Source organism: Marmota monax, unplaced genomic scaffold (genome assembly GCF_021218885.2).
Source record: "Marmota monax isolate L192 unplaced genomic scaffold, Marmota_monax_Labrador192_F-V1.1 WCK01_AAM20220418_F8-fsc00209, whole genome shotgun sequence".
Lineage (NCBI taxonomy): Eukaryota > Metazoa > Chordata > Mammalia > Rodentia > Sciuridae > Marmota > Marmota monax.
In genome coordinates, this window is record NW_026694493.1 from 2,200,408 (window position 1) to 2,214,692 (window position 14,285).

A 14,285-nucleotide genomic window follows, 5' to 3' on the forward strand; every position below is an offset into this window, starting at 1 on the left:
ATACTGTTCACTGGCGTTACGTGCCCCAGACGTGAGATATAATAGCAAGGGAGTAATTATTTTACACAAACATAAAAGCTTCATTCTGTGGGAATCTAACTCATAAACTCAAGGAAACAAACTATGTAGTAGCAATCTTCATTTTTGGGCTCTCACGACTGAAGGAAAAGCAAGATGCTACATCGGAGATGTGCCAGTCTCTCACTAGGTGGCTCTCTTTCCCAGGAGTGGGCGGCGCCTTGGTGTCAGAGGGAAGATTGGGGGCAAAGTACTGCCGCAATCACCGCGCGTCATCGCGCATCATACTAGGCGCTTGTTTGCAGCACGAGGGGCACAAGTCACTTTCTGTTTCCTTAGTGACAATCTGTCCTTGGGATTTATTTCAAATTAGGCAGTACTTTCCTTTTCTATTTCGTTAATGACAACCTGTCCTTGGGATTTATTTCAAAGTCGGCTGTACTTTTCTTTCCCCCAAACTTAAACATGAAGTTCCAAATAAACATTGGTCCGGTCTTTTAGTGGGTGCGGTCCCAGGGAAGGATTTCAAAGTGCCCCTTCAGCTAGCTTGGAAAGATGGCAGGAATCTGATACTCAAACCAAACCAAAAACTGCGCATTCAAATCCTGGTTTTAACTATCCAGTGAGGGGTGCGTTTCTAAAGGTTGCGTACCATTATTTATTCTCAAGTATTTTGGGATACCTGCTTACATGACTCCACAAGATGAACTGAAAATGAAATTTGGAAAACGTCAATTTATTCAAGCTGTCAGCATGACGACTTCTCCAGCAATTCTCATACACTCTACAATACATTGACTGCGTTTTAGCCCCGTACCTGACACAAAATGCATATAAGACATTCAAAAAGAGTTGTTCATAAGAATGGAAAATTCTTTTCCTAGACTCCTTTCATTGGACCTTCGTGCCAACACTAGTTTAGTCAATATTTTCTCTCTGATCCCCAAATTACAGGGTGTCAAGTTCTAAAATACTGAGACTCCTGGGAGGAGGGTACTTGAAAAGCGGCCTTTAATAATCAAGCCGGGATCCTTACTGGGAACCCTTCTAAGAGGGAGGGCAGTAATAAGCCCCTCCGACCGTCCTGGATTTCAAATGCTTGAGTACCACTTGTCAGCTTTCTAGGACGTGTTTCCACCTTCGCCGGTCTAGTCCCGCAGGCTGTCGGACGCTCAGTCGCCGACGGTGTCCTGTGGGGTGGGGCGGAGGGGATTTCGGGAAGGGGTCTGCTGGCAGGAAAACTCGGATGTGCTGGTCGGCGGGAGAGGGATCGCTATTGTCGTGTGCCGCTCTCCTCCCTCAGGGACCCCGTCCAGGCGGGATCCCGCCTCCCTGAGCCCGAGGCAGTTGTGGGGAAACCCGTCGCCCTACTGCGCAGCCCGGCGTCGCAGCCTCGCTTTCGCTCTGCCCGCTTCAGCCCACCACCCGCCAGCCTTCAGGCCCTGCATCTTCTTCGCAGGCCGGGCCCACTCCACGCTCGGCTCAGAGAGGAAACGATGGAGGTGGTTCCCGCCCGCAACCGGGTGGAAATGCCCACGGTGAATGCCTCGGGGTCTCCCCACAATTGCTAAGGGAGGAGGGAAGGGAGGAGGAAACTGACTTCACTGCCCGGGAAAACTACCTCGATTCCCACGCCAGGGTGGCCTGGGAAGGGAAGTCACGGGGGAATCCTGGGCGGTTTCCCGGGAATCCTTTCGCCAAGGGGAGGGTCACCCTGTCCGCACACTCCGGTTACTATGACGATACAACCACAGCCTCCAGTTGCCATGACAGCTGCTTATCCAATCCGGTTGGTTTCCTTTCTCTTCCACCCTACCTCCTCCAAAAGTCTCCCAGTTTGCATGGGGAGGGGCAGCAGAGAAGAAGGAGGCCTTCGCGTCACTCGTGCGCGAGGGAAGACAAGAATCGAGGGATTGGCGGGCGGAACTGTAGGAGGAAGGAGCGGCGTTTCCGGCGGGGAAGAGTGGAGGAGTGGAAAAAGGAAGAGAGAAATCGGGTGGAGTGGAAAGACGGGGGGAAGACTTTGAGTGTAACTCCCGGTCGATTTGGGCTCGATGTTCCTGGTGAGGCTGGGGTTGCCTCCTCGCGCGGGAGAAGAGGGGTGGATCCGCAGGAAGCCGCCAAGCGCCACCAGCAGATCCCGCAGCAGCCGTAAAGGCGCCTTGTGGTTCCCAAGAGGGAGCGGTACAGAAAGACGGAAGTCACCCTGAAGGACCAGCGCTGTTGAAATCTCGCGAGAGAAGCCCCACTTCCTTCCTCTGTTTCTCCCTCCTTTCTCCCCCGCCCCCTTCCCTCTCCCTCCCCTTTCCCCCTCCCGGGTCGGAGTGTCCCTGCGCCCCACGGGCCAAGAGCAGCAGCTAGAGCAGCCTTCCCCGCTCCCTCCCCCTCGCCTCACTCACCCTCCCCCCCTCCCCCCGCGCCGAGTGAGGAGGAGCCGGAGGAGAGGAAGATGGCGGCGGCCGCCAGCACCCGTGGTGCCGCGGGGCCGCTCCGAGGAGCTTGAGAGACCCACGGAGGCTTCGCGGGAAGACGCGGCGGCGGAGGATGAGCCTGCAGAGCGCGCAGTATCTCCGGTGAGTGCCCAGGCCTGCCCAGGACGTGGTGGGAACAGGCGGAGGGTTAGGGCAAGAGGCAACAGACACAGAGGTGGTATGTCCGGGGTGGTGGGGGAGTTGCTGCGTCCTCCTCTTCCCCGGCTGGGAGGCGGGGGCTCCGAGGGGATCTGCGGGAGGGGGCGGAGCGGGCACCCACATGCCTGCAAGGGTGGCGAGCTCCTGCCGGCCAGGCTGAGCTCCAGCGAAGCCGGCCTCTCCCGGTGCGAGGAGGGAGGTTGGGGAAGCGTGAGAATATGTGTTCGCGCGCGCCCGGGGTCTCGGGCTCGCCGGCGAGTGGTGGGGAGAGACGCCTGGGAAGGCATCTGCGACCCCAGGTGGAGGTGGGTGTGGAGGAGTCCGATCCCTGTGGCAGGGGAAACGTGGTGCGGTGTGGGATTGGTTGGAGGGATGCATGCGGAGAGGACCGGGTGGAAGTCGGCACACCTGGGGTGCTGGGGGGGAGGGCAGACCGGAGGGGGGTAGACGGCAGGAAACTAGAGCTCGTTCTTCATTCGCGGGCTGGGAGTAGTGAGAATTAATTTCATCTGTAGTTAGTTGACCAGGTGGGGGGAATATGAAGACGGGGAATGAATGGGGAAGTGAGGAGAGGGAGGCACTCTCTATGAACAAGCTTGTGTTCCCTAGAAGAAACTGGGTTGGAATCAGTGTAGCTGGAAGATACCATTCTGAGAGTAGTGTGCATTCATTAAGTGTGGTGTAAGGAACTTGTATGTCCGAGATACAGTGACGCATGGATTGTGTGTGTGTGTGTGTGTGTGTGAGAGAGAGAGAGAGAGAGAGAGAAGAGAGAAGAGAGAAGAGAGAGATGTGTGTCTGGGGTGGGTGGATGGCAGCTATTGATGAACATTTCAAGAAGGAGAAGATACAGATACAATGGAACTTAGTACCTGATAGCAGAGAGCATGTTGAATATAAAGACCTCAGCTATCATGAAGCGAGAAAGGAAGCTGAATAAGAACTTGGAGGTAGAGCTAAAGAGGGTCAAAAATCTTGATGGTACATAAAAAATAAGCTTAGATTAATTTGTGTGTTGCTTTGCTACTGCTTAGAAAAGGGGAAGATCTTAAAACTGGTCCTTTTTGTCTTGCAGGAGCAGAACTAAGAAAGGCGTTATAGGAAGATGTTTTTAAAAAGTGGTTTCATACCTTGTGGAGGAGGGAATTGGATGGGATGGAAGTCTGAAATTAGCAGAAAAGTCAGTCTAGCTGTTTAGTGAAGTGAAATTATTGATTGTGGACCCCTATATATATTGTAAGAAAGGGTGGTAGGTGATACAAAGGGTGGCTGTTCTACTTTGAAATTAGCATTATTAAGCACAGAATGGAAAGGAGAGAATGATGAGATCTTTGAACTATGCTTGAATGCCTTTGTATAAAGCAGCTTACATGCTCAATGACCATAGGACACTTGGAATGATTTCTGTATATTGAGGCAATTTCTCTATTATCCCTTTATTGTTTAATGTATCAGATAAACTTAAAAAGTACAGCTGTGGCAAAGAGCAATGGTAGGTACTGAAGAGGGATATGGAAAACATGACAGTTCTTAATCTTAAGGAATTTGCATTTTAATATCTATTAGGCAAGTAAATTAATAATAGCACAGTACCCTGAAAGATACCAAATGTTATGAGTCCAAAGGCAGGAGATTACCTATCTGAGCAGTTGGAGGAATCAGGAAAAGCTGTCTGTATTCATTCACTCATTCATATACTCATGATTCATCAGTTGTTTAGTTGGTCACCTATATGAGAGGCAGTGTACCAGCTGCTAAGAATAGAAAGTTAGAACTCCACCCTCCTTTTACAGGCTTATAGTTTGTTAGGCTTTAAGAGGAAAATAGTGCTTATAATGAACTTTAAGGATGAACAGTATTCTGACAGGTGTGGATTAAGGAGTTTCCAAATGCAGTGAACATGAACAAGATATTTAAATAGGAGAGAGAGAGAGAGAGAGAGAGAGAGATTGAGATTCAGTTAAACTAGAATGTAGGGGTGTTTTCAGTTGGAAAAGCTTACATAGACTTTTATCAAGTTTGACCCCTTCCTTTTTCAGATTAGGAAAGTGATTTATTTTGTAAATCAGCACAATCAGAAGAACTTATCCTTGGGTTGTGGAATTCATGGTAGACAACTTGTGATGAATTTAGTTCTTTGAAGAAAGGAGAAAAGAAAAAGAATGAACATAATGTTTAAATAAGCTACATACTTATTTAAAGTATGAAATGGTTGAAGTGAAAATGGTTGAGAATTGTATAGCTTGTATGCCGAAACTGTAGTTCAAATGTAGGTCTTCTGACTTCAAGTCAGCTGTACTGTGCTGCATGTCTGGTCACAAATATGTATTGAGAGCTTCCTATGTTCTAGATGTGGAAGGTACACTGGTAAACACAAGGGTAAACATGGAAGGGTTTAGTCTAGTAGAAGGACAGTAAACATGAACAGAACAATATAAGGTAGTTACAAGTGCAAAGAAGCAAAAATTGGGATGTACTATTTTATATTTTCAATGTGTTCAGTGAAAGTCTGTTTAATAAGGTGACCATATTTAAGAGGATGTCAAATATTATGATCTGTAGTTTATAGTTAAAATTGGTAGACAGAGAGTCTGAGATTATTTGTTAGAAGGGAATCCACATGTTCATAGCTATCTATTAGAAAAATTACTCTGTACTAGGATAGTGGACTCTTAAGTTCCAAAATAAGGTCTTAGCAGTAAGATTAGAAAAGTGTGATGAAGTGGGGTGTACTTAGAATGGGAAGAGCAGTGTGTGTTCTGTGCAGTGTCTCTTCTATTTTATAAATCAGCACAATCAGAAGAACTTATCCTTGGGTTGTGGAATTCATGGTAGACAACTTGTGATGAATTTAGTTCTTTGAAGAAAGGAGAAAAGAAAAAGAATGAACATAATGTTTAAATAAGCTACATTCTTCTAGCCAAAAGTCAAATAAGCAAAAAGGGGGATTCATAGGAGCTGGTGTCCCTTTAAGATTCCCCAGAGCCAATTAAAAAAAAAAAAAAAATATATATATATATATATATATATTTATTTATTTATATTTATTTATAATATGTATATATTTATTTTATATATATATATATATATATATATTTTAAGTTGTAGATGAACACAATGACTTAATTTTATTTACTTATATGTGGTGGCTGAGGATTGAATCCTGTGCCTCACATGTATGAGGCAGGTGCTCTACCACTGAGCCATAGCCACAGCCCACCCCAGAGCTAATCTTGTCCCATTATTGTCAGTTTTTCCCAGGTAAATAAAGCAAGTGTTAGGATTCATAGGAGCCAGGGACTGAAAGGTGTGTGTGTCTTGGAGGCGGGGATGTGGTAATGAAGAAGGACTTCACTAGCCTCAGTTTCCTTCTTTCTCCTTTAGATAATTATTCATTCCATTTAAAAGCTGCTGTGGGGAGACTGGAGAATATCTTCAAGGAAGCATTATGTTCACTCTCTTTGAAAATAGAACTGTTGGTTTTTATAGAAACTCAGGGAGGCTGCTGGGTATTTCTGAATGAGTCTTGTTGGGAGTGTAGCAGTTGTTTGTGACCTTGACACTAGGAAGAGTTTATTGTCTACCTTTATTGGTGGTAGAAGACCATGACTGAGCAGTTTTTAAAATACATTGCTACAGATCTTTTCTCATGTAAATGAAAATTAGTTTTCTCTTAGCTGAATTTTAATTTCTCAGGAAAAAAGGGCCAGGGTGTCCAGCATTGAAATGGTGGCATGGTGGGAAACAAGGGAACAATGTGGCAGTTTCAAAAGAGTAAGAAATGAGGATATGAGGTAAGAAACCTCAGTAAGAACAAGAAAAGGGGAATTCAATATCAAGGGGACTGAATTAGTCTCAAGTTGTAGAAATATAACAGATGAGAGGCAGAATCTCTTTATAGGAAAGGGGATGTTTTGTGGGTTTTTTCTTTGCTGTTGTTGTTAGAAGGGAGATGTCATTTTTTCCTAATAGTAAATTAACATGACTCCTATCCAAATTAAAATACTTTCTTAAATTTTACAAAAGTGAGGATTGAACTTAAATATGGAGGTTCTAGGCTGAAGAGCATTGGGAATTTACCACTAAATTTGAAGAAAAATTGTATTTTAAAAATTTGATTTATGATAAAATGAAAGATTAACACTTAGGTGCAGTAAAAGGAAAAGGGTGAGTTGAATATAGTTGCTTTGGTAGGGGAGGGGGGAGAGTGAGAATAGGCTATAGATGAGATCTTAGATGAGGTATAATATACTTCAAAAGAGTGGTGTTTTGGAAGAGTAGAAATATGGATTAACAACAGGGTCAGAAAATTAGGGTAGGAGAAGTATTAAACTACCAGTAGAGAAGACATCATCAGAGTTGTTTTGGAAGATGAGAAAGTAGAATAATCATAGCCATAGGGAATACCAGTCAAACAGGTCAAATCCTATTATAAAAAAGGGGGCACAGGTGCCACCAAATGACATCTGTTGCTGTTATGGGAGACACTGTTCATAGTCTGTATTCTCTCCAACTTTTATCCTTTGCTTCTTCACTGTTTTTGGTTTTAATTTCTTCCTGTGCTGTGGGTGTTTCAGTAAACCCTTAGCTGATCCTTGGTATTAGACTTTTTTACAAGAAAAGTCCACAAAAATTTTCCATTTTATTAGGATTTTTTTTTTTTTTTTTTTTTTGCTATGATACCTCTATAGAGAATAAGGAGTATTCTGGTGGCACACTTCTTTCAGAAACTTTGTTACCAGAGGTAGAAATAATGTAACAGCCACAGAATTGTCTTCTGACATTGCAGAGAAATGGTTTTCATTTAAATAGTAGTGAAAATATCCATTGTGTTGTAAGGTAAAATGTGTAGTTAAAGGGTTGGGGTTGTAGCTCAGTGGTATAGAGTGCTAGCCTAGCACGTGTTAGGTGCTAGGTTAATCCTCAACACCATATAAAAAGAAAGAAATAAAATAAAGCTGTTGTATCCATCTACAACTAAAAAAAATTTTTTAAATGTGTCATTGTAAATCTTGGGATGAAGCTGGATAAAGTAGCAGGCAATTATTTGAAATAAATGACAGCCTCTTGAGAATTATACTTTGTTATACTGGTATATAACCTGTTTGGCTATTGACTGGTTAAATTATTTTAGCAATTGATTTCTGCTTCCCTTGTAGTTTCAGATGGATTCAAAATATATACTTTCTGCCTTAGCCTATGTTTCATTTCTGTGCTAACAGCTGCTGTTGTCTACCTTTGTGATAGAGGAAGCAATTGTTGAGCTTTTTGTTGTTGTTTTTAATGAGTATGTTATAGTAAGATCTGGAACCACCAGTATAGCAAGTTTCTCAGGAGGCAGTTTTAGGGTGGAGAGTGGTTCAGACTTTAAAAGGGATAGTTTGTTTTATACTGTAGTAAAATTGTTGGTTTCCAATGACATCCCTAACTCTGGGTAAATTTTCAGATATTTGTTATTAGGCACATGAATGGGTGCCTGAAAGTTTAGATGGGTTAATTTAACCCGTCTTCTTGTTCAGAGAATAAATTATTAAGCATAAGTCTTACAGATAGTGGATTGTTCATCTGTATGTAGATATGTTGGCAGTTGGTTGTCACATATTGCCATATAAGTTTTGCAGTCGAACTATATTTACATTTAGTTTGTTGTATTGTTTTGCATAAACTTATCAGTGATCTGGGATATTGTAACTAAGAAGGACTAATCAGCAGTTAGAGGAAAAGTCTTGGCAAATATGTTACGTGGTAAGTGAGAACTTGTAACCACTTCTTTTCTTATTAACATGTAATTGAAGCTGTTTAGGACCCAAACTAAACAGCTTGGTTGGACCCAGTTTTTAGTCAGTGAAAAGAGAAAGTGACAACTAATTGTTCAAGAAAACTTTAGGAATCTCAGGTAGACTAGCAACTTTGGATCTTTTTCTTGTTGGCTTCATTGACAACAGGGTTTCTCAACCTTGGTACTTAGTGACAGTTTGGGCTAGATTGTTCTTCATTGTGTCCTGTGCATTGTAGAATGTTAGCAGCCTCCTTGGCTTTAACTTTAAGATTGCTAGTTTCATTCTTCCCCATTTGTGACAAAATATTTCCACACACTGCCAGATGTTTCCCCAGGTGTGCTAGATGTTCACACTCAACTGACAACCATTGATTTAGAAAATATATATAGGAAAGATGTATCATGTATGCATAGTGTCTGTCAGCTTTCTATCACTATAACAAATAACCTGAGATTATCAATTTACAAAAAGAATTTGTTTGCTCACAGTTTTGGAGGTTTCAGTCCATGTGTTTGTCCCTGTTATTCTTGGGCCTCTGGTGAGGCAAGTACATCATGGTAGAGAATTTGTGGTGGAACTAGCTGTTCACCTCATGGCAGCCCAGAAGCAAAGAGAGCATGACACTTCTGTCCCAGCCTCCTTTGAGGGCATACCCCCAATGACCTAAAACCTCCCATGAGGTTTTTTTTTTTTTTTTTAAGGCTCCCACGAGCCTTTCCCATTCCCCTCTCTTAAAGATTCCACAATCTTGTAGTTGTGCCACCCTAGAGACCAAGCCAAGCCTTTAACTCATGGGCCTTTGGCGGGGGGGGGGGGGGGGGGGAACGGGACGGGGCGGGATGAGACGACATTGCGGAACCTAACTGTAGCTCATAACATGTATGGGTCTTTTTTCTTGTGTTCTCTTTCTCTAAGCCATGGATTATTTCTTAAATTTTACTGATCATTTTTCTCTTAGGTAGTAGTGGGCTAGTTACCATGTTCATACTTTATCCAAAATGCTTATACATATTCAGTTTTTTCTTTTTTAATCTTTTAATCTTATCTGCCCAGTTTTATTTTGCTGGCAATTATTGAATACTAATGTGTAGAACACAATTATAGGGGTTTTGCCTATGGCCAATTCAAAGATACTGGAAAAAGACATTTAAGTAACAACAGCAGCTGGTACACCATTAAGTGCTGTGATAGAGAAACAAAGGTACTGTGTGAATTTGGGAAAGATGTTATATTCCAACAGAGGTAGAGGTAAGGTGAGGAGAGGGTATCTTGGAGGAGGTGAGATTTGATCTAAGTATTGAAAGAAGGATGGAAGTTTTAAAGTGGATATTGGGACAAATTGTCATTTCAGGGAAGAAGGACATCTCCTTTATTTCAATTATTTAAAAAAAATTTATTTATCATTTAATACATGACATTAGTATTTTGACTAAGCTTTTCTAGATTTTTCTAAGATAGGTTTGTGGACAGAGAAGTAGAAATGTGAAAGTAGTAGTTCTGAAGATTTGGTGACTGGTAAAGGCCTCAAAAAAAAAATTAAAAAGGAAAAGCAATTTGGTCAGGTAGGGTTCCTGCAAAATCCTCTTCTTTAAAAAACTGTGATTTTAAATGTACACTAATTCTCTAGAACCTATTTCAATTGTGTTGCTGTCTTCTTTTAATCTTTTAAGTTATTATTTTCTTTACTAGTCTTCTCTTCTGTGAACCAACCTCAGTTTTCCCTTAAAAGTCCTATTCTGGTCTGATTTTTCTGGTCATTCCTTATCTTTGCTTTATGGCTCAACATTTCAAGTTCGTCCTACAGTAGTTTTTTTTTTTTTTCTTCCTTTTATTACCATCCAGGTATTTTTCTTTAGTACTTCATTGGAGTTGACATTTTCACAGATGCCAAAGATCTGCCAAATTAATCCACTGATAATTTCCTTTCTCTTTCATACTCATGCTTTTGTCTTCCTGTCTGTGATACTCTGTCCCTCTCTCCCTCTTTTTTTTTTTTTTACTTGACCATTGAGCCACATCCCCTGCCCTATTTTGTATTTTATTTAGAGACAGGGTCTCACTGAATTGCTTAGTATCTTGCTTTTGCTGAGGCTGTCTTTGAACTTGCAATCCTCCTGCCTCAGCCTCCTGAGCCATTGGGATTAAAGGCGTGCACCACTGCACTGGGCTTCTGTCCCTCTTTTATGTATCTATTTATCTATCCATCCCACCAGTAAACATTCACTTTGGGTAAGCTGTATCTAGGTCCCTGGGAATAAAAATGATTTGTCTTCAAGTAGTTTTTACTAAGCTCACAAGAAGTACCAGTTAGCATATTGCTGGCAGCTGGAAGTTTGCTGGGGCCCCTTTGGCTGTGGCTCTCAAATGCCGCAGTCTGGCTGGACACAATCAGGAGCCACTTGTCAAAAGAAACTAACTTTATTTTTAGAACCACACACGCCAAACAAAACAGCCTCTCAGGAAAAACCCTCAGAGCCTCAACTGCCACCACCGGCTTTCCACAAGCCTCTCTCTCCCACACAAGCTTCTCCCCACCTCCCACAATCCTCCTGCTCTTGAGGCCGATTGGCTGGGTCACGTGGGCGGAGCCAAAAAAGTCCCCCAATGAGCAGCTCCGTGGTCTGAAAGGGCAGGGAAACAGCCCAATGAGCATCACCGCAGAGGAGCCAATCAGCTAGATGTTGCTGGGGCCGCTGTGAGCCAATCATCAGCCAGCAGCTGGAAGTTTGCTGGCAGCTGGAAGTTTGCTGGGGCCCCTTTGGCTGTGGCTCTCAACATCTCCCCCTCTCTGTTTAAACAACAAGCATGTGGCTTAGGGACCATGCCTGTTAGGCAGTCCAATTCAACATATGGTCCTTACCTGTCATCGGATGAACTGACCTCTAGGCGTCAGCCTCCTGTCTTAGGTTGGTACCACTGCAATTGGATCATACCTGTCACTGACTACCGGTCCAGCATACAGCCATACTTGTGGATAGGCCTTTGCACCTGTGGGGGGGTGAGGTTCTTTGCCTCACCTCTGTTGGCTCCCAAATTTTAGACCATCACTAGTAGAGGAGGATGCAAAATGCCATGACATTAAGCCAATTGAGGGCTCCTTTGAAAAATTGTACCACCGGTGACACCATCAGCAAAAATACTCCAGCACTACCACAATTCGCTGTACCAACAGATAGTTCACAATGCATACAGGTGAGCTCACAATGTGTCCAGGCAAGTTCTGCAAGCAGTTCAGTGATGGCTATTGTAGAAGCTGTAGATTGGTTTTATCTTTGACTTCACCAGCACTGGGATGAAGATAGGAATTCTGGCAATAATGGCTAAAGAAAAAATTATGTAACATTCCAGAAGGCACTAAAAGAAAACAATTTTCTTAACAATTTACATTATCTTTAAGAGAATTATTAAATATAATGAAAAGGAAAGGTGAAAGTAAACAAACAGATCTGTTAACCTTCTTTTTTGTTTACATATTAAAACAATCCTCAACAGTTGTTTACCCAATTTAAATTAAACCATATAAATCACGTGAAAAAAAAATATTTGGATCCATTTTATCATGAGCGCTCATCATATATGATATATGGACATACGTACATTCAAACATAACACAAAACACAAGTGTGCACACATAATACATACAACACATAACATTATAGTAAAGGCCTTATAACTTTTTACAGGTGAAATCTCCATTGCAATGTTTAAAAACTCTATAGTCAAAAAATAGAACTGATCAGCAAAACATTAACCTAGGTCTGTATGAGCTCAAAAAACAAAATAGAACTTCATGATATGGCAAAGGGCAATACTAAAATAGATATTGAAAAAAGCATCCTGGTTCTGTTGCAGATGTAAGAATAGCCAAACTGGAGTTTTGGATATCAGTTGTTATGGATTTGAGCCAAATCATCTTCTTTTTGGTCTGTAGAAATCGCTTTAGTTAATCTTTCTGGAATCCAAATCGGCTGCTGTTCTCCCTGTGGAAACACATAAACAGACCCCCGACTCCAGACAATCACTGGGTCAGGACCTTGGTTAATCTCTCTGGAATCCAAATCGGCTGCTGTTCTCCCTGTGGAAACACACAAACAGACGCTCGACTCCAGACAATTACTGGGTCAGGACCTTTCCATTGTCCTGTTAGAATATCCTTCCAAAGTACCTTGGGCTTATGTACATTTTTTGGACACATATGCCTTTCCGCAGCACTAAGTCCTGATGAATCCAAATTTAAAAAGTTTAGAGTAAAAAGGGTTATTTTAAGTTTATCTTTGGGGAATATATACCCCTTCCCAATTCCTTCTTTTTGCTTTAATAAGTACATTTTAATAGTTTGATGAGCTCTTTCAACTATGCCTTGTCCCTGTGGATTGTATGGGATTCCTGTTATATGAGTAATGCCAAATGTTGAGCAAAATTGTTTAAAAGAGGTAGAAGTATAACCAGGGGCATTATCTGTTTTTAACTGTTTTGGAACACCCACAGTGGCAAAATTTTGTAAGCAATGAGCTATAACATCTTTAGTTTTTTCTCCTGCATGAAGGGAGCCCATCAAAAATCCAGAAGAAGTATCAACTGTAACATGCAAATATTTTAATTTTCCAAATTCTGGCAAGTGTGTGACGTCCATCTGCCAAATATGGTTAGGTATCAATCCTCTAGGATTGACTCCAAGATTAACGTGTGGTAAAAAGGTCACACAATTTTGACATTGTTTTATTATTTGTCTAGGTTGTTCCTTAGTTATTTTAAAACGCTTTTGTAAAGTATTAGCATTGACATGGAACTTTTTATGAAAATTTATAGCTTCTTCTAGTGTAGAGAAAATATGTATGTCATGTGTAGTTTTATCTGCTTTCGCCTAGCCGTCTCCTTGCAAAATTCCTCATTGGCAACCTTCCATAACAGGTATTGTCCTCCATTTAGCACAGCTTTACACATATTAGCCCAATCTGCTGGCGTCATGTTCAAGTTGTTAATGGATTCGACCATGCTTACAGTGAAGGGTGCTTGAGGACCATAGGTTGTTACAGCCTCTTTTAGCTGCTTCACTGTTTTGAAATTTAAAACTCGGTAAAATCGCTGCCCTCCTGCCTCAAATACAGGGCATGTTAATATTTGAGATCTTGTCTCAGGATCCCAACTATCAACTGCGGGGGTTGGGGGCCTCCCAGCATATGGAGGTGGCGCTGTTGGTTGGACACTTACGCCCTCTGGTGATAGAAAGGTGTTAGTAGCAGTCTCCTGTTGTAACTTTCCCCCTGATGGCTTTTTCTGTTTTACACTTTCTTTCTCTGTCTGACTAGCTTGAGAGGCCTTCTCTTTTACTTGAATCTTTTCCTCTGTCTGACTAACTTGAGAGACCTTCTCTTTTACTTGAATCATTATGTCTTCTCCTTCCTCTACCATTGTCTGAACTGAAGGCTTTGGACTAAGCAAACAAGATATGAACGTCCACAATGGCAATGTGCCAACTGGCAGAGTCCCTGGGCTTTTCTTTTCTATTCTTTTTAAATCTTCACCATGATGGTTCCATTGTGATATATTTAACAACTCCTCCTTAAAAAGCCATGGGCTACATTTTTGTATTGTATCAACGTATGCCCTGATTGTTCTTGATTTTACTGAGATGCCTCCTTCCTCTAACAATTTACTTAACACTCTTTCAGTTTGTTTTTTACTAATTTCTGATCCCGTATTTCTACTATAATACAACCCAACAAGATGACGCCAAACAAAACCGAGACAGAATGAAATAAAAAGGGAACAACAAAAAGTCATTATAGCCTTTCTATCCTCCTGACATGTGCATCCGTCCTTTCTCCCTATCTGTTCCTCAGACGTAAATAGTTTT

The 14,285-nt window shown here is 42.1% G+C and overlaps 1 protein-coding gene and 1 long non-coding RNA gene across 8 annotated transcripts in view; one reads left to right on the forward strand and one right to left on the reverse strand.

The window, feature by feature from the left end:
* Positions 1–733: 733 nt before the first annotated feature.
* Positions 734–1,772, reverse strand: LOC124075896 (uncharacterized). Its single transcript, XR_006846204.2, has 2 exons — positions 1,640–1,772; positions 734–1,208 (listed from the first exon to the last, which is right to left on the reverse strand). It is a non-coding gene; the product is annotated as an uncharacterized LOC124075896 (long non-coding RNA).
* Positions 1,773–2,205: 433 nt separating this feature from the next.
* Positions 2,206–14,285, forward strand: part of Smg7 (SMG7 nonsense mediated mRNA decay factor) — an 82,351-nt gene continuing 70,271 nt past the window's right edge. For all 7 annotated transcript variants that reach the window (XM_046419542.2, XM_046419545.2, XM_046419544.2 and 4 more), the window contains exon 1: positions 2,206–2,591. Coding sequence is in view for 1 of the 7 variants with exons in the window: in XM_046419543.2 (XP_046275499.1) it covers positions 2,563–2,591 (29 nt within the window). In the remaining 6 variants the exon portion in view is untranslated. The remainder of the gene's footprint in view (positions 2,592–14,285) is intronic.